This window comes from Prunus avium, chromosome 3 (assembly GCF_965620075.1).
Source record: "Prunus avium chromosome 3, drPruAviu1.hap1.1, whole genome shotgun sequence".
NCBI lineage: Eukaryota > Viridiplantae > Streptophyta > Magnoliopsida > Rosales > Rosaceae > Prunus > Prunus avium.
In genome coordinates, this window is record NC_142286.1 from 3,798,361 (window position 1) to 3,822,146 (window position 23,786).

Consider the following 23,786-nt stretch of genomic DNA (forward strand, 5'->3'; position numbering starts at 1 on the left):
TTTATTTTTCAATATTAAGAAAACTTGAATAATTTTTCCATTTAGAATTACAATTAGAAATTTGAATTTCCATAAATATTTAATTAACGAATGCAAGATAATGATGGTGGGTCCAAGATGGGGCAAAAGTCAAGGCCATATATATAGGAGATTAGAAACATCCGATCAATTGCCTGTCTTCCACTGGTTCAGTTGAAATTGTACCACCTACCCCATTGCAATTTGCATTGCGGTAATTTTTATACCAACAAAAGTAAATAAACAAGCCAATGCGGTCTAGTCGAGTAAAAAAGGGTCTTGACTTACATATAAAAGGTCTCAAGTTCGAATTCCTACAGCATCATAGTTGTGTGTGTAAAATTCTCCTCCTTTATAATTTAGATTATTAGTTGTATTAAAAAAATTAAAATGAAAAATAATAAAAATAATAATAATAATAAGTAAACTGTGAATATGTTATTATAAATTAATTAAAAAATCTTAACCTACTCATACCAAAAAGGCACAATTTTAAACCTACTTAGAAGCACAAACATAAGATGGCATGGGTACGGATAGATATGGACGGTTTGTCGATTTGATATTTTAACTTTATTAGCATAGATGATTAGATTAGCTGGGAGATTATAAATTTGACCCCACTATTCTTAAAAACACATGTAAAGGCCAGCTCAGGAGGGAGGGGGGAGGATGGAGGAGGCCTTTCATTTCAACTATTATTGCTTGGTTGATAACCTAAACAAGAATTCTCTAAACATGTTCCACCCTCAGTTGCTAGGGCTCATGTGCATATGCATTGTCAATTACTCAATTATTGAACACCACATTAATCCCAAAATCACATGCACCATAGACCCCATCACTTGTTGAGGAGGTTGACTATATCTGATCGTGAGGTGGTCGACGAAATTTATGTTTATCAACAACTGACAATCACTCACGTACGTGTATGCGAATTATTATCTGTAACATAACTTACTATACTATTAGTTGTGAATGGAGAAAGAGAAATGTGTGAAAATAGTGAGGAAGAAACCCAAGCATGAATCCAACTAAGAATTTCTTGGAATCATTGTACAATGCTACAAATAATTGTGAACATGTGAATTGCAGTCTTTGAATTTGGATTTTCTTCGCTTGCTGGAAAATCATATATAATTATGAATAATGTAACAACCTTGGATTGGGACATATCAGGGACCAAAACCAAAACCTAAATTTGGAGTTTCATACAAGCAAAGCAGGGTTGTTAAGATCTATATGTGAATCCCACCAAATGCATTATCAAAAACAAAAAAAGAACTGCAAAGTCTAACGTGTGACAGGTCCAGTTTTTTTTAAATTTTTGCTTGGACAAATTTTGAATGACTGTCAGAATTGTGAAGGTGGATGAGTTTAACTACAAAAATGTACTCAAAGAAACTGACAGTATGTGTAAGTCTCTATTGTTTGTATTTCATGTGACAAATATTTACCGATACCGGGAATGTTATTGTGTCGGCATCTTAAACCAATCACGTATTGTTATACATTTTAACACATAACAATGCGTAATTCACTTAATATAACGCGACAATTGCATCCCTGTTGCATAGAAATTCAACTTTCAGTCCTTTTTGTTTGGGCACTGTATGTTTTAAAGTTTGTACCTTTGATTGTCTGGCATGCATTTCTCAACAGCTTTACACCAATGTAGCAAATTTAAATATTTACGGACCAAAAGGTCCCCATCACACCATGACTTTTAGTCTTCTTCTTATATTCTCTGGTAATTTAGTGGGTCCTAGATTTCCCTTAATTAATCAAGTGCTTCATAATTTTGTCAACTGCAGGGTCCCCTATGGTTTCATGGGCCATATATAATCCATTTTGCCTTTGAAGCGACCATGAACAAATAGGCCCATGTTTCTCAAAGTAATGGTGAACTTTGGGGGAATTTTTTGCGTGTACATTTGAAATCAAGATGATCAACGTCTTATGTTATAAAAAAAAAAGAAGAAAAAGTCTAGCTCATCATCTAATCCCTTTTCGTTCAGTATTTTCAAGTTTTATCTCTTTTTTATTATTCTAAATTTGCAATCTTAGTTGGGATGCCTATGCTAGAGTTTCTTTGATCTTGCGTGATCATTAGTGAGGCGCACCAAATTGTCTTAATTTTGATGTTAAATCGCTCGATTATTGTAATGGCCATTTGTGGCTAGTGACTGAATTATGAATACAATTCTAGAATTTCTCCAAAAAAAAATCCCTCTCAATTTGGGTAGGCTGTGGTATTGATGAAGTTGCATATACCTTTTTATTTTTTTCGTATTTTATTTCTTAAATTAATTTTCTTGATTCAGCAAGATGCATGAGGATGACAAAAGAAAAGAGACAAAGAAGCACAACCATGAGGCAAGTTGATGAGTGTGAGTGTGACCCATTAACAGAAGAAGAAATGGGACCACGAGACAACACAGACTTAATCCATTGCAACAGTTTGACAACAAGGATGAAGCTTAAAACGAAATAGAAGAGGAACAAAATAGCAAGAATGTATATTTAATTTACAATTAATTTAGTATGTTATGTAATTTATAATGTCAAGTTGTCAATGAATAGGTGAAATTTATAACATTTGAAATAATCCGTCAATCACGCAATGTTGTATCTTGGAGGAACTTATAAAATCTCGTGCACACAATTGTTTTGTATGGTATATCACTTGGAATTGTGTATTGTGTTTGTTTGTGCACTATTTTTATGGATGAGTTTGCCACTTCAAAAACTTTGAAGTTATCTTTATTATTTATGAATGAATTGCCATAGAGTCACATACCAATCAACATTTTGGTCCTTGGATTTGGTGGACCCAATCCCTACTCCAGTACAAAAGGGATCACTATCTGTGGGCCTAATTATCTTGTATCGTATGAACAAATTTTACTTTGTTTACCTTAACAGAGTCATTGGGCCTAGCTAGTGTTGCATCCTTTTCACTCTCTCAATATTTTTTTTAGTACAAGCGATACGATAGTCTAAACTAGTGGGGAGGTGAATTTCGGACACGAATCTGAGACTTCTTGTGTGCAAATTAAGGCCCCTTATTTACTGGGCTAGATCCCGTTGGCCACTCTCCCAAGAATTTATGTAAGAACATTGAAATGTTTATATGTAGTTCAAGCATTTGAGATTGAAGTTGAAAGCTTTAGAAGAAAACATACATGTGTAGGGACAAGCATGTTTCTTCCTACAAACTTACATGTTAATCTTAGTATCTCTTCAACATTAAGATTTCATTAAATATGTAGCAAAAAGATCATACATTTTGTATAATATATGCACATATAAGATGGGGTTTTTGTGATCTTTGGAGACGATAAATAAAGTTGAGCATTTTTGGTTCATAAATATCTTGCAAATTTATATGGGCTAACCCTACCACTCCAGTTTCTCTCACCCTGAGGAACAAAGAGGGCCAACAATTACCAATTTCTTGGACCACCATGCCAATATATATACCATTAAGGGTTAGGAAGTGTTTTTTTCTTTCAAAAAGTGCATGCCTTTCATCATCAAAGCCAGACAGTTTGGTTGCTATGCAATACTACTCCTCCTTGTATGAATTATTGAAACTAATTAACCACTGTTCTTGAATTAGTGAATCTCTTTCAGCAAGGTCTCTATTAAAATTAGGATGGGAATGCCATTCATTTAAGCTTATCCTTATTGAAAGAACCTGGCCCTACTCTTATCACAATTTCTTGGCCATATGCCATGCATTTTTCTAGTTTCTTCTTTACTCTCTCATGCACACAAAACAACATGGTGATCAGCAGCTATCCATTTGAACACCATAGATTTTTTGTTTTTTGTTTAGTTTGAACACCATAGATTTTTCATCTGCAAAGTGCCCTAATGTGGATAGGCCTATCATCCCATTCATTAAAGAGAGACTCTGAATTGCATATGAAAACCAGAGGTCTAGATTGCATTTGAAGTCTCATTGTTTTATCAATATTGATCCTGCAGCATGGCCAAGAAAACTCTACAAAGTGGCAAAGAGTGAGAAGAGGAAAAGGGTCACCTTAGCCTTTGAGATTGTAATGCCACATATTCTTTTGCTTGATAAGAGCAAGGCCACCTATCCACAACACCATATGATCCAAAACTTTTGGTCTTGTTGGTCCTACTTGGTTTTAACACAAGACAATGACATGGATTTATATCCTATGATTCCCTCATCCCCTTCTTCTTCCTACTGTTCAAGCAGTACCAGATTGAATTGGTAATTTGATTAGAAGATTAGGTTTGAATTAACTTAAAAGAATTTGAGAACAGAAAAGACAATTTGCTTACTTCTGAAGTTTTTTCTTTTTAATTAATATATTTTTTTTTTGGAGATTAAGCGATAGTCTAAACTATAGGGGATGAAGATTTCTCACACACACACTACTATGATGCCGTGGGGATTTGAACATGAGACCTCTGGTCTGCAAGACAAGATCCTTTTGAGATTTTCTATTTAAACCCCACACTTCTCTTAGTTCACCCTATGTCCTAAGTTCACCCCATCTTTTAATTTAAATTTTCACAATTTCTAAGAAAACCCCACTATCTTCCCAAACTACCCTTAAATACACTCCAAACTGAAAAAATAAGAAATAAAAGAGATTTTCTATTTAAACCCCACAATTTTCTTTGTTCCCAGTAAAAAAAACACAAATAAATAGAACCCTAAATCCGAAATTTAGTACTTTCTAGAGAAAGAGAACAACTTTACCTCTCTCCAAGAACTGTAACTGGAATTCCAACACTTGGGTATTGTTGAGTTGATAATCAACAAGCCTTTCCATCAACTCCCACGCATATTTAAAGAGGTAGGCTCGTCAATTTTATATGTCTTTAAAAAAGAAGAGTAATCTGGCAATAGGATGTAGAGTAGTTTTTATTTTTCTAAAACTTGATATAAAGAGTGGTGGGGTGTGTGTATAGATGTACTAGGGTTAATTATTAAGTTAGATGACCTTTTTTGTCTTTTTACACAATAATAAAACTTACAGCTTAATGATTCAAGTATTGGGGTGAACAAAGAGAAGTGCGGGGTTTAAATAGAAAATATCATCCTTTTTCACTGGGCTAAGACCCCATTAACATATATATTTCATTTTAGAGTAGGCCAAAAGAGGTTGCTTAATTAAAGAATTGAAGGTTCTCTAATCACTTCTATCCATTTATTAGATGATTAGTTATGTCCCTTTCCCCTACTCGTCATCATCAACCATAACAATTTCTTTTATATAATATGAATCCATTCCATGTCTTTCATTTTCGCCATAATATAATTGCATGTTTTCTTTATCAAAAGACATTCATATTCTGAATAGCATTAGTTGAAGCATCCTAATCAAATTGATTAAATAGTTGGGCTGCAAGTAACATGCATGCACTTGTTGAGAATCACAAATGTGAAATCACCAATTTCAATATAGTGATTTGTACTAGAAGGATCGCCATGACACATCAACAAGAATGGTGGGACCATTAGGTAACAAATAAGATACAAGCAGTTTTTTTTACAAGTAAAATCAAAGGTGAACTTTTGGATACTCATGATCTTATCATCATGGATGAGTTTTCTTCATGCATCTATCTTCATCTCAGAAAGTGATATCTCAACAAAAAAAAAGTTATTTTTAAGCAAATAGAGATCTCTGCACCAATCTTGTGTTTAGAATCGTATAAAGTTTAAGACATTATTTTGGCACTGGAGAAAAAAAAGCACTTGCAACCACTTTTGTCTCTCTATTATTTAAAAGCAGTATCAATCACTATACTGAATACTGAAAGCTGTAGAATTATAAAGGATATTGGTTTTGAAATAATGGAACTAAATTTCAAAGATTTTTTGAAAATGGAGAATCATGTCTGTGCGACTCTGTCAACATGATGTCTTTTTGTTTTTGTTTTTGAGAAAGTGATATTCTAACTATTGGGAAGGAGTATCGAACTTAAGTACAAGGGACGAACACACGCATTAACCAACTCGCCTAACTCACGTGCTTTCACCATAATGTGATTGTTTCTTGAGAGATTGGTTCCCACCCCATGTTCTAAACATTGTGCATCTTGGTCAATGCCACAAGGTGGACCATGGGCTCAACCTCAATCATCCAAACCCCAAAATCCACTTAACAAAGTTGTTCATAAGTTTTGAGCTATGGGCTAGGACCCCAAGAGTGGTACTGTGTCCATATGGATCATGGTCCAAAAGTTGAGAAATAAAAACTGAAACATACAAACCAGTATCAAACCCTCTTTTAAAATTAACGCCTATTTAATTGTCCCAGGCCCTTATAACTGTCACCAATATCAAATGCGAGCATGCATATGATAAAGAGGGAAAAATAATACTTAGATGGCATTTGGGATTTGCATAAAAACCCAGGATTTTGCTCAAAATTGTCCGTTTGGTGAATACAAAAACATATGTTGAGTAGATGACTGTTCTGCTATATCCTAAACAACATCTCTCAGTTACAGACAGTATCGCTAAAACTAAACAAATTCGGGCAGACTTCCGCTTACGATACAAACAGAACATAACAGCTTATTTCGGTTCAATCTTCATTAACTAGGAGGCTTGCCTGCCAAGAATAACAAGTGAAGTAAAGATAAAAATTAACCCACACAACAAAAAGTTATAATTACATCGACAAAACGGAACCACATTGCACAGATACCAAATCTCACAAGCTGCATTTCCTGTGATCTCTTCCGAGTTCCAACAAATAAATCACACGAACATGATCTTTGATCTTTTATTTTAAATTAGAAATCAAGACCTCTTATGATGACATCACCTGACTGAGTACTCAAAAGACCAGAACACAGGCACACTGTCTCTCCCACTTGAAACAAGTGTATTTATTTAAAGCTTCAACTTCCAAGAACAAGCTTCGCCTTTGAAAACCAGCACCACCAATTCAGTTTGTTGCTGAAGATGATGTGTGTTGCCTCTATCGTTGCAGCTTGGCTGGAGCATTGCATTTCAGAGTAGCCCTCTTCTTCTCTTGTAGTCGCTAACTGTAAGTGTCAGCGCATGCCTCCTCCCATCATTCTCTGGGACTTGGCACCCAACTGTTGCTTCTATTCTCTGTTTTCTGGCCAGGAATCCTTCCTGAGCTCCTTGTGGCCCGCCAAACTTCTGAAGAGTAGTCAATGATATTGGCAGCTCAAAATTGTGCATTAGATTTGACTCTGTTCCAAAATCAACAGGAGCACTCGTATCAATCAACTTCCCTGCACCAGCTGCAGCTTCCAAAGCCGCTGCAGTAGCTGCCATGCCAGCCCGTACTGCTCCTACCACTGCTGTTCCATTACTTTCTATATCTGCCAAGGCACCATCAGCATCAACAATTGCTTCTGCCTCCCCTTTTTGTTCACCAGGCTTTGACACATAGTAATTCCTTGACCTAGTCCATCTCCTTGAAAATGGATCATAACCGGCCTCCCCCGCTTTCAAACCCGTCTTCACAGGTTTTAATTCTGATGCATTCTTGAAATTCTCAACCCGGTTCTTTCTGTTCATCTCAGCAAGCCTAACAGCCTTGCTATCTTTCCCCTGTGATTGCCGTCGTGCTTCTAATTGCTGCAATCTTGTCTTGATCCTCTCCACTTCTGCATCATCATGCTTACTTTGTGCAACTTCCAACTCCCTCCTCAACCGGTCCTTCTCAAGCGCAATGTTTAATGGCCTTGATGAAGCAGATTTCTTCTCCTCTATCATCTGCTTCACAGTTGCGGCTGAGTAGACAAATGTATTGATTTTTTTTATGGCCTCCTTCTTTTCTAGCACATCCTGTTTGCTCGGCAACCGGCCACCACTTCTTTCCACCTCTCTAACCCACTGTTTAAACTCCTCCTCCAGAGGTGCAGAGTCTGAAATCATAGCCATCTGCCACCTGGCAGCAGAGTTCTCATTGCCCCAAACAACATTCAGATACTTGTGTGTGGTTTTATTCTCTAGTTTGTACTTCCGATCAGGATCTGAAGCATCAACATTCCGGACCATGCAGAGCCTATAGATAGGCCCAGACTTTGACCTCCCAATTCCAACCCTCACAAAGCAACCCACAATTAACTCTTCAAAGAATGGCTCCATTAACCACTTTGCAAGTTTTGACCTTCGAATGGTAATTTCCTTTATATCATCAAAAGTTAGTCCCTCTGACCTTTCATCATCACTGTCCATCATTGGATCTTCCCCTGTCGATCCTTCATCTTCACTATGCGACTGACTGTCACTGTCACTCTGACTAGAGCTACTACGACCCACTGCAGTGAAGGATTTCCTGGTCATGTGTGAGAAACTTCGACTGCCTGAACTTCCTCGAGAAGCATCTCTCAATTTGCGGTGAGCCTCAGGGTCCTGCTGCTTCAAACGTTTTGCTCGTAACTCATTCAATGCGTCATCCTTGGCAGCTGCCCTGTCAGCAGATCTGGCTGATGAACGCACTCGAGAGGATGGAAGAGGTGGAGTCTCTTTCCTGGAATGCGTGGTCTTCCCTTTATCCCACTTTGGCCTGAATTTCTCCTTTAAACTCTTGTCATCTTTCTTCTGTGCTCTATCAGACAGAATTAGCTCTCTTTGCAGTTCAGACATTTCAGCAAGCTTTCGCCTGTCATCTTCATCCTTGTAAAGATCACTGCCAACATCAGATTCATTGCTGTCACCTCCACGATCAGACCCACTATCGTTATAGTCACCTTCTTCCTGGCTGCCCTGTTCATCATCCATTTCTGTAGGGTCCAGCCTCTTCTTCAAAGGAACTTGAGTTCCAGAGGGCTTCCTGCTTGCATAGCCACGACCATCATCCGAGTCATCACCCCTGGAGTCACTTCCTCCATCAGAATATGAACCCCCGCGCCTCCTCCTAGATGATGAATGTGAATGTCGGCTTTTCCCTGCTGAACTTGTTCTTCCTGCAGCCTCCAAGAGCAAATTTTCTAAGTCTGCCATTTTCTGCTGTGCCTTCTTGTATGTTTTGATCTTTTACACACGTTCCTGAATAACTCATAAAGTCAGTGTTTGAAAAAATAGATGAACGCATAAATATACTTTTATTGTTTGCATGAACTTCTGATATGATTGATATGATCAAATAATGTACCAACAGTTGGTGAGTAATTTTATTTCCATCTATTAGCTAAAAATTACTTCAACCGAAGAGTAAACACATGTGGGGTAAGACAAGGTGTAGCGCAGTCTGGTCAGCGCATCTGTTTAGGTTCGAATCCTTTCACCTATGGTCGAGGATATTTAAACCTATGGTTAAGCAGTTGAACTCCTTAACAGTTTCGCTTTAACTACTTCCTTAACTTACAGGTAGTTCTTTAAGGTTTAGAATCCTAGGTCTCCATGAAGGAGTTCATCCATCATTCCATTCTGTAACTTCCGAGAGTCAGTCTCAGCCAAGGGAAGAGCCATCATATGAGATGCACCATCTAAGTGAATGAAAAAACCAATCTACTTTGATCACCTGGAAGTTCTTAAGCCCTTATAGTTACCTTCCTTCTGTCAGCGATCTAGTTTGAGTGGTAGTTCCAGCCGAGGGAAGAGGTGAATACGAGCCATTAGGAGAGCCTTACTTCCGCAGCTCTGGGAGAGAATTCCATAATTCAATTTAAGATCAAGTCAAGGGAGAATTCCGCTTATTGTTTTTGGCTCGAAATAAAGCTAGGGTCCTGATCGAGCAACTAGTAGTCCTATCTATCCACCTCTCCAGACACAATATCTAAGAAAGGGGGGCTTCCTCTGGGGGACGGAGCACCGACTACACGTGGAGTCCAAAGCCCTTTCCTCTGCCGGGGACTTCCACGAAATGAAAACGGGCGGCATCGTCGTATGCTCGACATTTGTTGCCCGGGGTTATCTCCCGGAGTACTCCTATGGCCGATCTGTCACCCAACCTACTTAAACAACCTCAAACTGGGCGCTGAAAGCTGCTTCTTTTCTTTCATACATATATTATGGGGAGCTTTTATAGTACGTGCTTCCCTTCACCTGGGCCTAAGATAGGACTCTCTTGGGTAGCCGAACCGCCCTAAGGTTCTGATCAAAGATAGAAGGATATATATATATTTGTTTTTGTGACCTTGGAGAAGGAAAGGTGGCAAAAAGCTCATACATTTAGTATAATATATGTGTATATGAGTGAGGTTTTCGCGATCTTAGAGTTTTCACAATCTGTAATGGAGTCCAACGTAATTGTCTCTAAAATCCTCTTATATCAAATTGTATTTGTGCACTTGTAGCCTAACTTATCAGAATTGGCCAACAAGCATCTCCACAGGTCCATGTTGATTCAAGAATCAGAATGAGCTTATATATCCAGCACATCAACAAAACAAATGAAATAAAATCAATATTTCACAAAAGATCCTAAAGATGCAAACAACTCAATTCATAAGAATACAAGGAGTCAAATTGATTAACACCACCAAAGGCAGAACCGAAACGCCCAACTTAACCAAACGACTCAAAATCCGAAAACCAACAACTCTCTCTCTCCAACAGCTTCAGCAAATTCGTAGCAAAGACACTCAAATTCATATCCGACCCACCAAGTTAACCGAACCCAGAATGCAAATCTAAACAAATGCACCAAATTTATGGCAAACATTCAAAAATCATGCCAAAGAGAACAGAGATATACCAAACGATACAGAATGAAATAGAGAAAAAAGGGTAGAACTGTGTCGATACCTGAGCCCAGAGAGGGTCAGGGCCAATACGTCGTCGATCGGAGAGAGAGAGAGAGAGAGAGAGAGAGAGAGAGAGAGAGAGGCCCAGACCAAGGTCCGCCGTGATACCAGGGACTGTCCCTTACGCGAAAGTAGCATCCATCTAGCGGTTTAGAATTAGATTTAGGAAGTACACGGAAACGACATAGCTATTGACAATGCGTGGCGCCATTTTGGACGACATGTAGTTTCGCAAATTAGGGTTTATAAAATTCCATGAGAATTGGCCCAAATCCAAATGAAACTTATCCAAAATGGAGTCGTTTTTATTCAACTTAACTCATTTTAATTGGGTTTTCTTCCACTGAATGGGTTTGTAATTTGTACATACAATTTGAAAACCCAATTAAACTGAGAAACAAGCAAATCAAAATCAACTCCTATTTTTCATTTTATCACCGGTACCCATCTCAAATGTGATCATGCATAGTCGATGCATAAAAAGGGAAAAAGAATACTTGGATGACATTTGAGAATTGCTCAAAAACCCAGGATTTTGCTCAAAATTGTCTCTATGTGAATACAAAAACATATGATATAATGAGTAGCGACTGTTCTCCTATATCCTACACAACATTTCTCAGTTACAGTATCGCTAGAACTGAACAAATTTGTACTCGGGGCAGCCTTCTGCTTACGATACAAACAGAACACCTGATTTCAGCGCCATCTTCATTAACTAGGAGGCTTGCCTGCCAAGAAGAACAAGGGAAGTAAAGTAGATTGTTGAACAAATGCATGACAATAGATAGAAAAATAAAGAAGCATACTGTGTCCACAAAGGAAAAGGCTTGTGTTGACTTACCATTTACCTCCTCAGGCTCCTGTGAAATCAACTGCATAGAAGAATCAGTTGAGAATCCCAGCTTAATCATGACTTCTTCTAAACGCTCCATATTTGTCAGGTAGAGATAACCAACCTACAAACATGCAAGATGACTTTATGTTAAACAAGACAGAAGCTAGTTCTTGACTATTGAATTAGAAGTCATTTTGAGGATCTTAAATTTAAACAAGCATGTTGAATATTAGGGTTTAGATAGCCATCAAGAACATGCTGGATGATTCAAAATAGACTACAATTCATATGTATGCACGTCTGCTTGTATGCTTAGGTGTGCATATGTATTTGTGTATGTGTATAGTAACTGTACTATGGAAACTAGTAACTGTACTATGGAAAATCCCAACATGCCAATGGCCTTCAGGACAAACAGCACCTCCTCTTTTAAGAATAAAAGTAGTTTTAATTGGCCATCCAGCATTTTTATGGATTATTCTGGATAAACCGAGGAAATAGGGTCTCATGCTACAAAATCCCTACATGTGGGTCTGTTTGTTTTTGTTTTCTTTTAAATGGACATCAACTGGAACATGACACATGCACCAAACAGGGATGTCAACTTCCTTTAGGAATCCACAAGTTTAAAATTCAGATGCTGATAGTGAATCAAGGACACCACAAGGTCAAGGGCACTGACTAATGTTTCCAGTGAAGATGCTCTATTATAAACTGCTACACCAGCACGCTTTTTTGTGCGTGTTTTAGCAGCTGAACCAATATTCTTTCCCCATTTGAGAACATTCCTGAAGCAAAAATTATCAAATGGCATAAGTCAGCATAACAACCACTGCACTTGAAAAATATATAATTTTATATCAGCACATCCATCATAAATTTTTTTTAAAAATTACCCTCCACATGATGAAGGGATCCTGCAGTTATCCTTGATTCATTTTATGATGATAGTTCTGATACAGAACCAATAAAAAATACAATTGAGCATGGAATCTAATGACCTTTCTTCGTCTGATAAAAAGTTATCACTCAGAAGTTTCTGGAGCAGTGCATCCTGAAATGCAAAGAACAAAAATTTAATAGTTTCTAAATTAAAAATATATTATTATAAATACCCCTTCTATGTAAATCATTATGGGGGTTGAGATTTGAGATATTAAGAAAAGTTTATTTTCCAGAGATTAGAGAATCCTTGGTGTGAAGCAAAGGCATCTTTTCCATCTACTTTCTGTTTGTTCCTTTGTACGCTTCCGCTAAACTACCTAAATCTACAATTCACCCGTGTCCTACATCAAATTTGGTATCAGAGCCTGGTTTTCGTTTTCTTTGGGTTCAAATTTTTTGAGTATTTCTTGTTCTTCACGCCGTGTGTTGAGTGATGGCTCCGACTAAGCCTGGAAAGACAGACGAGCCAGAGACAGACTTTGAATGTCTTGTTCAGATGATGGAAAACCTATCAAAGCAAGTGGCAGATTCAAACACTAGATCCGAAGACTGATTCAGACTCATGGAACGTTGCCTTGCAGACATGGAAGCAGCTAATCAACATGACGAAGCAAGTGTGAATGGAGAAGAGAGGAATCATGATCGACAACATCATGATAGAAGGAATGATAGAGACGGTGAGAGACATTATGATAGAAGGAATGATCGAGATGTAGAGAGACACCACGATAGGAGGTATAATTGTGATGACGAAAGACAAATTTTTTTATCTTGGCTATGAGCAAGACCCTGATGAAAAGGTGATGAGATCAGTGAAACTTGACGCTCCTAATTTTGATGGTGAGCTCCGTGAGCTAAATACTAAATCATTCCTCAACTAGTTAGCCACCATGGATCGCTATTTTGACCGGCGGCATGACATGTATGAAGCTTGAGGGGTGAGATTTGCTGAGATAAAATTGGTGGGTCAAGCTGGATTGTTTTGGACCAATGTTGAAGCACAGCTAGAGAGAGCTGGTGTAGAACCAATCATCCATTGGGGTGAGATAAAAGAGAAGGGTGAAGCAGAAATATGTACCATTATCTTATCAACAGTGTTTGTTGGACAAGTGGCAAACTCTTCGTCAAGACAACATGTCAGTTGTGGAATATATTGCAAAATTTGAGGAATTCATGTTGAGATTTGAGATATTAAGAAAAGTTTATTTTCCAAAGATTGGAGACTCCTTGGTGTGAAGCGAAGACATCTTTTTCATATACTTTCTGTTTGTTTCTTTGTTTATGCTTCTGCTAAACTACCTAAATCTACAATTCACCCGTGTCCTACATCAGGCACCTAGACAGCTATTGGCAGCTGAAATAGAAAGAGTAACACAGTTTATTATTTACTGTCTACCATCTCTGGGACTGAATGACTACTGATGCTGGATGCATGTCCTCAAAATAATGAAGCATTTTATTTTCTTCTTCTTTGATGTTGAGTGGTGTGGGACGTAATGAAAATCATCTTTAGGTTTATTAAAAGATTAAAAGCTAATGCAGTTCTTTGGATAGTGAACATCATTACTACGAGGGAGCGCAAGACAACAAAATTTCACAGACACACATCAGCATGGAGGGAACAAAATCCTTATAACTCCATGACATTGCCTATATCACACAAACATTAGCACAGTATATCATACCTGTGCTTCACAACGTACAACTGCCATCACACGATCATTATATTCTTCGATACTCAGGGGAGGAAACAAAAAATGCCTGCGAACATATAGCTGCATCATAAATAGTGACAGTAAGTCATGTAGGAAGGTTAAACTTCAGAAGTAGGGTAATTATGTCAATCATAATACTGCAAACTAGGCACCATAAAGGTATATGCTTTTCTCTCATGCTCTCCAAATGATCAAAATAGAGATTTGCATTCTGCATATGGCATTAAATAATCTTTAGACCTTTTACACTAAAATGTCCATACATGGGTGCATTGTTGAATCATTTCTTTGCATTTTTCAGAACAGTTTTTTTGCAATATGATCATGTTGTTTTGAATTTTTATGAACCCCTGTTCCTGTGCTAGGGATCCCTGGACCCTGTTGGTGTGCAGTTCAGATACTTACTAATCCATCTTCGTGTCTGAATACAAATGCCTCCACCGTAATGGTGGCACTTCCATATGTGCACACAGAAGCTTATCACTCATCTTAACATTAAAGACTAATCAATCTAAACTTCAGAACAAAATATTATGCCTCATTGCTAATGGTATCTTTCGGGGATTTTGGTCCTGTAATGATGCACATATTCAATACAAAAGTTACAGTTACATGCGTCCTGAATATTGATTATGTGCAATTGCATAGAGTAAAACAAATGGCACAAAACTAACTTGAAACCGAAACACACCTCGTATATGCAATCACCAATATAAGCTAATGATGCCGCATTGAGTACAGACCGAGGCTTCTGTACCTTTGGAGGACTAGGCAGACGCTTCTGTACCTTTGATGGACTAGGCACCCATCGCTCATAGCCCAAGTATAACTCATCAGTTCGTACTGGTTCCCCTGCAAAATAATATTGCTAAAGACCATTACCAAAATGCTTCATATATGAACATCGGTATTAAAGGAATAGGGGAAAACATCGTGAAAAATAACTTATTAAAAAAAATTAGGCGGTTAAGACACAAAATGAAGGTTTCAATCTTATATTTGTCAAGCTTATCACCTAAATTCAGGAAAACTATATATACACGGGACTTACAAAAACCTGCAATTCTTGTTAAAAGCCCATGAAATTGTGCTTACTCAGCTATTTTTCTTATCCAAGCTGACTTTAATTCTTTTGAGAAACGAAAACAGCATAACACAGAAAACTGAGAACCCAATTTTTATTCACTTTCCTCATTTTTCCCAACAACCGAGCAATAATTTAGGTTAACAAAACTCACTTTTTCATTAATCAAACCAACAGAATTCAAGCACTCTCTCAAGTTTTCTCATTTCCTTTTCAATTTTATCAGTATTGAAATGAGCAGCTCAAACTAAACATTTAAGGACCCAACAGAAAATGAAAACTGAGAAATGTTTTCATTTCCCATAATCATAAACAACAAAACCCACAACAATTCCAGTACTCTCTAACGTTTTCTCATATTATCCTCAACTTTCTCAGCAACCCAGAAACACAAAACCCAAAAAATTGGCAAAGTCAAACAAACCCAGAAGAGAACGAGCACACAGAAAGAATTGGTGAATGGAATACCTTGAGCTGGGCGTTTGAGAAGGTCAAAAACGGAGGTAGTTGTGGCAGTTAGGGTGACAGTTGGAGGGGTTTTGGCGGTGCCGGTAGCAGTGCTGGGGCTTTCGGGTTTGGGTATCTTTCTCGGGGCGTTACGGTTGTATGAGAGTCTTTGTTGTGTATCCAATGAAGCTCTCACTGTCACTACTCTCACACTCATCGCTGAAGAAGAAGCCACTGATAGAGTTTGCATACTTCCTCTCCTCTTTTGCTTCCTCGAGTGGGAGAAGCTCCAAAATCCAAATGAACCGGATTTCTTTATACTTTTTATATTTTATTTTAAACTATTTTATAAGATGATAAGAGTAGCCTTCTTTCTTCTTTAAATAATTTTAAATAAGGGTGAATTAATTAAACCCGATTAGTTAATTAATTAATTAAATTAATTTTAAAATTCAAATATCATATAATGTTTTTGTTTGATTGTTTTTGTCCTTATTTGGAACAGGTATCAGCCACTCTATTTAAATACAAGCCCTTAGGTGTGTACAATTACATCAAATTCGCATAAAATATTCATATCATTATTCTTGTATAGCCTCATAGATAAACACACAGATTTTGCTAGAAATCAAAGCCCTAGTACTAGGACTTTGATTTAGATAGTTGTATCATAGTGGAGCAAACGCTTGTAGAACTACAAGCACTGAGTAGGGGTGAAATTCTGTTTCAAGGACATTGCAATTCTGCAAGCCTCTATCTGCAAGAATAGTCAGTTTTTAATTTACTGCCATATTTAATTTCATTATTCTATTTATTGTTTAATTAAATTATTAGAATAATATTGATTGTTGTTCCTCCAACAAGTTTCACTCAAGAGAATGAGTTAGATCAAAGGCAAAACATTCCCACAAAAAAAGAAGAAAAAAAAAAGAACTCTCACATTGATTTACCGTGAAATTTCTCTTTCTTCAACATCCGCTTTGGTTATGTTGAAACTAGTGAATTAATATCAATAAAGCATAAACTAATGCAACGGGTAATTTTTTTTAAATAAACGGTGTATTTTTAAAAAAGCAAAGCAGAGCGCTTTACATTTTTTTTTAAAAAAAATAGTATAGCCGACCGGCTGTACTTATTTTGACACGTGGGCACTAGAGGTTAGGCGGGTCCTTTTTTTCTTCCTATAAATAGTATAGCCGAACGGCTTTACTACAGTAATTTTTTGCGGCTACACTGTTTTTGACATGTTGGCGCAAAATGCTAGCGCAGTATATATATATATATATATATAGCCGAACGGCTATACACTGTTTTAAAATTTTTGTTATAAAAAAAGTATAGCCGTACGTCATTACTGAGTTTTTTTTGTTTTAATTTTTTTATAAAAATAGTATAGCCGTGCGGCAATACTCCTTAAATACCTTTTTTTTTTTTTTTTTTTTTTTTTTCCGTTATTTTCATTTATCGACATGAGTAGTTTAGAGCATTATCCATTACTATTAGGCTATTAGCCGAGTCTTTATTGTCCTCTTTTGATATTTTACTTTTCCAGAGTTATTACCCATATAGAGAATTAGCACTTTCACGTTTAATACTATATTACACACGTACGTATGTATTTTTCAATAATACATCTAGGTTATGTACACGTCTTAAACACTTGGTTAAATTCGCGTTTTAAAAAAACCAACGTACAATACTTGTATTGCACATGTACATATGTATTTTTCATGTTTAATACATATATTTTTTACAAAATTTTCAATAAGACACACAAAATTTACATATTATACACATAATATTGAATAAAAATAATATATATGAAAAAATATAAATAAATTATATTAAGATATAATATAGTAGCAGAACTTTAAAGTTGTAATGTGCCAAAATTTTGCAGAATAAAACACGTACGTATTTTATTTGTATTTTTTCCCATTCGGTATTTTATGAACTATGAATGAATGTGAGAGGCTAATTGCTATGTGTGTCCTCTCTTTTTTTTCTTTTTTTATAAATAAATACTATAGCCGTGCGGTTATACTTTTTTTCTTTTTAACACATGGGCGACTAATCACTAGGACGCTAGGTGTGTCTTTGTTTATCAATAGTATAGCCGCGCGGCTATAGCCCGGTTTTTTTTTTTTTTTTAGTATAGCCGCTCGGCTATATCTGTTTTGACACGTACATGGCTGATCCCTAGCGGGGCTTTTTTCTTATGAACAGTATAGCCGCCCGGCTATACTCGGTTTTAAATTTTTTTAAAAAAATAGTATCGCCGCCCGGCTATACTCCCCAAAAAATAGTATAGCCGCCTGGCTATACGGTTTTTGACACGTTGACACCTCATCGCTAGGGCTTTTTATTTATTTATAAATAGTATAGCCGGGCGGCTATACCAGGTTTTTTTAAGCGTATTATATTGGCCCGGGTCCAGTAGTTCCTACTGCAACAACGACATGTCGTTCCAGTACCAGAAACTAATGCCACATTGGCGGTTGTGCTTACACTTGTCTTATCCTTAGTGGCTCATCCAGGCACTGAGAAACACACCCCTTAACTTAGCATACAACGAGCTGCAGAGAATCAGAGAAGAAAGGACCAGAGAGAGCTTTGGTCTTTTTGGTGCTGGGTAACTGTTTCCTTGTTCGAAAACCTGCTCCTAAAACCCTCAAAAATTCCCTGTGATAATCTCACCCAGCGGGTGACGCACAGCAGCAGCAACACTTCGTCATGAGCCGCTATGACAGCCGCTCCGGCGACCCTACTTCTTACCGTGACCGGAAAAGGTAAACCCTCTTTGATTCTCTCATATATGTATGTATACGTGTATATCTATGAATGCTTATAGTTATAGGTTACTTTGCACAATGTGTATATGTATTTGATTGGTAATTTTCTTTTGTTTAAGTTTGCCCAAGTGATAATTATATATGGTTTGTGGATTTAATTGGTCTCTCTGTCTACTGACTCTCTCTGTCTATTTCATTTGTTACACTGCGCTTAATTTTACCATATTTACATTTGCTAATGCTACATGGTTGTGTTTCTTCAGTGGCCCCAAGACAAAACTGATTTTGTTTCTGAGTTTCATTTACATTTACCGGGTTTTCTCAAATTTGTGTAAATTCTGCGGTGTTTTAGTGATTCGGGGTTTGGTGTGACCGGCTACGGTGGCTCAGCACGGTCTTCGTCAAGCAAGAAGGATTATGATGGTGCTGAGTCACCGAGGAAATTTGATTTGGATGGATTGACACCTTTCGAGAAGAATTTCTATGTTGAGTCACCTGAAGTGGAAAGAATGTCGGAGAAGGAGGTTGAGGAGTATAGGCAACGGAGGGAAATTACTATTGAAGGCCGTGATGTTCCAAAGCCGATCAAGAGTTTCCATGACACTGGGTTTCCGGGTACGTTTTCGTATTTTCTTATAGAAACATGTATTTTTATCTTTTGAGGTTTCACATTGATTCATTCTGAATATATGCTATAGAAAACATATAATATTTAGTCTATCCTGAAAATCTTTATGATTCACCAAAAAAAAAAAAAAAAGGTAACTTAGTTGGAGAATTTTGATGGAGAGCAGTGGTGCTATACTTTCCAATTATCAGTAGTTTAGGTCCAGCCATGCCTGTGCTACATTATTCTTTCACCTAAAACCGTAACGAACGAGATGACCTATATGATATGTTCAGATTCGTTGTTGGAAATTAGTTGACATACATTATTAGTTGACATACACTGTAATGAACGAGATGACCTATATGATGTGTTCAGATTCGTTGTTTTCTTTCTTAAAGTCTACTTACTGGAATGGTTCCTCTTGGGCCGCAGAATACGTTTTGGAAGAAGTTACAAAGGCTGGATTTGTTGAACCTACACCAATTCAAGCTCAAGGATGGCCAATGGCTTTGAAGGGTCGTGATCTCATTGGTATTGCTGAAACAGGATCAGGGAAGACGCTAGCCTACCTGTTGCCTGCAATTGTCCATGTCAATGCCCAGCCAATTCTATGTATGGAATCGTTAAGACAATTAAGTTCTTGAATCTTCATTGATTTCTTCTTTTACATTTTAAATATGATTTGGTATTGGTCAGGCATAAGTTTTTAATTTTATAATATTTGTTTAGCTCCTGGAGATGGCCCAATAGTATTAGTTTTAGCTCCAACCCGTGAGCTCGCTGTTCAAATCCAACAAGAGGCTACTAAATTTGGTTCGTCTTCAAAAATTAAAAGCACATGCATATATGGCGGGGTTCCAAAGGGACCTCAAGTTCGTGATCTGCAGAGAGGTATGTGGCGAACTTAGTTTTACATGGTATTGCTGTTGTACTACTGTACCTTTTATGTATCATAGATTATGTACTTGATATCCTGTTATGGGCATTGATATCATGGCTAAGATGACTTATCACTCCATTTAGATGTAGGTGGTGAATAAAACAGCATTTCTCGTTTCAGTAATTTCTTATTCTTCCTGTTGATGTCATTCCTATTTCTGGATCAGGAGTTGAGATTGTAATTGCTACACCCGGGAGGTTGATTGATATGATAGAGTCGCATCATACCAACTTGCGAAGGGTCACATACCTTGTGTTGGATGAGGCTGATCGGATGCTAGACATGGGGTTTGACCCACAGATACGGAAAATTGTTTCTCAGGTTTGAGATTTTACATTTCTGTGTTAAAGTGACTTAGAATATATACCACTTTTATATGTGTACTACGAAGATTTATTACTTATTTTTGGCTCCCCTTTCCAAATCCTTTCTTTATTTATTTATAAAATCTCGTGTAGTTTTTGATACCCACCAATGTTAATTTGGACTTCTGATTTCTTTAAAAGCTGGAAAAAGATTAGTGAATCTTCAACTTGGCTCAGAAGAACTCTTGGGCAGTTATAATTCCAAAGTTATTACTCTTGGTTTGATTTCATAGAAAATAGATTCTAAACTTTGTAACCCAGGTAAGGCTTGTTTAGATAAAACATGTACTACCAGTTTGGAGCTCTAAGTACCTTGAGACAGTTGTGGGTCATTCGAAAGTTATCCTTACTAGAGATAGTGTAAGGATAGGGTATCCTTACCAAACATCTGTAAACAGGCTGCAAAGTTTTAGAATGTGAACGATAATGTGGGGTCAGTGTCTTGGTGAAAAGATATGGTGTGTGAAGATCAAAAAGTTTATGTATCTATGAGGTTAGATTCATATTTACTTTTAATATTTTGATTGCTTTTTCTCGGCTAAACCAATATGCAGTCCTTGAGAAGAGAATTGTACCATTTGCACTTTGCTCTTGCTCAATAATGAATTTGATTCTTCTGAGACCCTGTGGTATCTTGATGTAAGTACAGATAAGTCAAGTCAAACTAGGTAGGTCAAATCACTCTGCATAAAGCTGCATCCTTAATCGTCTATAGAAATGAGCAAATATGAATTTTTCTTGTCTCTCTCTCTCTCTCTCGCATAGTTTACGTTTAGTTGAAATTTTCCATTGTTCTCTAATGTTTCATTTAATGCAGATTCGCCCAGACCGTCAAACATTATACTGGAGTGCTACCTGGCCAAAGGAGGTTGAACAACTGGCAAGGCAGTTCCTTTACAACCCATACAAAGTACTCTATCTTGCTTTTAGTATAGAAGTGCTCTTCATCTATTAGGACATAATCTTCAACTTTTTGCATCACTTTGTCATCTTCAATTATTGTTACTGCATGAAATTGGTAGTTATAAAATACCCTCTTTTCTTTCTATCATGTGATTGCAATAGTTCTGTTGGATGTATGTTCTTATGTATAATACTAATATGCCAATAATTAATTTACATCCTTTTGGATGTTGAACAGGTGATAATAGGTTCTCCAGATTTGAAAGCTAACCATGCGATCCGCCAAATTGTTGACATCATTACAGAAAATCAGAAATATAACAAGTAGGTTACAGTCTATGTTGTTATGGTTTCTAACTTTCATATGGTTAGTCTTGAGCTATTTTCTGCAGGTTATATATCTGATTTCTTTCAATTTAACAGACTGGTAAAGTTGCTTGAGGATATCATGGATGGCAGCAGAATACTGATATTCATGGATACTAAGAAAGGATGTGATCAGATCACTCGGCAGCTCCGCATGGATGGTTGGCCTGCTCTCTCAATTCATGGAGACAAAAGTCAAGCAGAAAGGGATTGGGTCCTCTCTGAGTTTAAAGCCGGCAAGAGCCCCATAATGACTGCAACAGATGTTGCTGCTCGTGGTCTAGGTATGGAAATAATTTCTTTTAAGTTTGTCAAAAGACTTGAAAGGAATTCTTGTTTTGTGTAAACTTAGGAAAATGTCAAACCCCCACCCCGGACACCATTTCATTTTGCTCTTTCCTATGTTTTATCTTTTATGGTTTTACGATATTTTATTTTTTTTGCACTTCTTTGTTATTTATTAATTTTTTATTTATCTATTGAAAGATGCTATTCTTCCCAACTAACAATTTCTATTTGTTTCCCATCTGGGATGAGACCCACTCCATGAAGAAGGTTACTATTTTCTGATTAATAAGGCTATTCATCCATATTTGAAGCATCTGTACCAAATTTTAGACTGTATCGAGTCCTTTCTGTTCTCATTGATCTGACCTATGAGGATGTTATCAACATGATTGTACTGAAACAAATATTTATTACACGTTAGTTTGTTTAAAACTATTACCATCCACGTTTGGTTGGATGGTAGGTTTCCATATGAAACCTATCCTTCCTCCTCTTAGGTTTTGGTGGTAATCATCTCTGCCCGTGAATAATTGTTTCCCTTTGAGCCAGGTAAGGTTTTGGCGTGCATCGGATTTGCCTTTGGGCTTTGGTAGGCAAAAACTGCTAACATTGGGGTGCATAGGTGTGTTAACCTAGCATAATTTCTTGAGTGTACTTAGCCTATGAATTGGTCTTCGACCTCATTTCTAATCTCTTTGTGTCGTGCTTGATTTGGTTGCAGATGTGAAGGATGTGAAATTTGTTATTAACTATGATTTTCCTGGATCCCTTGAGGATTATGTTCACCGCATTGGCCGAACTGGAAGAGCTGGGGCAAAAGGAACAGCATACACGTTTTTTACAGCTGCTAATGCTAGGTTCGCAAAGGAACTTATTGCCTTGCTCGAGGAAGCTGGACAGAAGGTCAGTCCTGAATTGGCAGCAATGGGCCGCGGTGCACCTCCTCCCCCTTCAGGTCAGTTAGTCTGGACGCTAGAGAAAACCTTTTTGGACACGTATGCACGTGCATTTGGGTGCATAAGAACTGTGGGTCAATGGTACAGAAATAGAATGGGGGATGCCTCTTTTCATATTTAGGTTACCCTGTCTTACCTTCTCCCTGTGTATTGGATAGTGTCTAGATAGGGTATTGGTGATAAATAAAGCAAAAATATATGGCGCTTCTACAAGGAAAAAAAAAAAGGAAAGAAAGAAAACATTTTCCAGTATGTTTTAGGTAGCATGAACTATGTTTTCTTTAATCTGTTTACTACAGTTTGTGATGAAATTTTAATTTTGGAATGATGGATGCATGTCTATTTTCCTTTGATGAGAGGTTAATTAAAGACTCCTAAAATTGTTTTCTGTTGTCACTTATAATTTATCAGGTCACGGCGGTTTTCGAGATCGCGGTCGGGGTTATGGTGGAGGTCGTCCGTGGAACTGATTCATGATGATCTTGGATACGGCAATGACATTGTATTCTGTTCAGAAAACAGGAAAAACTTGTATGAATACTGACTGACAAGGATGTAGGAGAACAAATATCTTATGTTCATTATTTAAAAAAGAAGAAGAATTTTAGAGTTTGTTCGTGACGTTTCTGGTTTTGTTTTTATCTTCTATGTATACATAAAGCCTTAAAGATAAAACATTCAAAATCTCACAGATTGTTATGGGGTTAATGAAAATACTAAAAAAGAAGACACTTTATTGTTACTAGTCTCTCTTCCGTGACTGAGAGAAGTTTTTTTTTATAAAAAAATTT

At 37.1% G+C, this 23,786-nt stretch overlaps 3 protein-coding genes across 6 annotated transcripts; 1 reads left to right on the forward strand and 2 right to left on the reverse strand.

The window, feature by feature from the left end:
* Positions 1-6,582: 6,582 nt before the first annotated feature.
* On the reverse strand, positions 6,583-10,912 carry LOC110767809 (protein RTF1 homolog). The gene is made up of 2 exons (XM_021971461.2): positions 10,748-10,912; positions 6,583-9,046 (listed from the first exon to the last, which is right to left on the reverse strand). The coding sequence occupies exon 2, from the start codon at positions 8,999-9,001 to the stop codon at positions 7,031-7,033; it is 1,971 nt and encodes a 656-aa protein (XP_021827153.2). The 5' UTR covers positions 9,002-9,046; positions 10,748-10,912; the 3' UTR covers positions 6,583-7,030.
* Positions 10,913-11,261: 349 nt separating this feature from the next.
* On the reverse strand, positions 11,262-16,101 carry LOC110767822 (uncharacterized). 2 transcript variants are annotated; one of them, XM_021971479.2, is made up of 7 exons: positions 15,797-16,101; positions 15,002-15,096; positions 14,215-14,304; positions 12,586-12,638; positions 12,267-12,372; positions 11,591-11,705; positions 11,262-11,477 (listed from the first exon to the last, which is right to left on the reverse strand). In XM_021971479.2, exons 1-7 carry the CDS (start codon positions 16,023-16,025, stop codon positions 11,461-11,463), a joined length of 705 nt encoding a protein of 234 aa, XP_021827171.1. In that variant the 5' UTR covers positions 16,026-16,101; the 3' UTR covers positions 11,262-11,460. The 2 variants fall into 2 exon arrangements, with proteins under 2 accessions (XP_021827171.1, XP_021827170.1); XM_021971478.2 differs by having other exon boundaries at positions 14,936-15,096; positions 15,797-16,100.
* A 2,254-nt stretch (positions 16,102-18,355) lies between these two features.
* RH20 (DEA(D/H)-box RNA helicase family protein) lies at positions 18,356-23,616 on the forward strand. Of its 3 annotated transcripts, none has more exons than XM_021971474.2 (10): positions 18,356-18,564; positions 18,920-19,182; positions 19,610-19,789; positions 19,907-20,068; positions 20,284-20,438; positions 21,300-21,392; positions 21,624-21,709; positions 21,809-22,035; positions 22,589-22,661; positions 22,761-22,900. In XM_021971474.2, the coding sequence occupies exons 1-9, from the start codon at positions 18,509-18,511 to the stop codon at positions 22,630-22,632; spliced, it is 1,266 nt and encodes a 421-aa protein (XP_021827166.1). In that variant the 5' UTR covers positions 18,356-18,508; the 3' UTR covers positions 22,633-22,661; positions 22,761-22,900. The 3 variants fall into 3 exon arrangements, with proteins under 3 accessions (XP_021827166.1, XP_021827165.1, XP_021827164.1); XM_021971473.2 differs by having other exon boundaries at positions 22,594-22,661; XM_021971472.2 differs by lacking the exon at positions 22,589-22,661 and adding an exon at positions 23,407-23,616 and having other exon boundaries at positions 18,357-18,564; positions 22,761-22,994.
* The last annotated feature ends 170 nt before the right edge of the window (positions 23,617-23,786 follow it).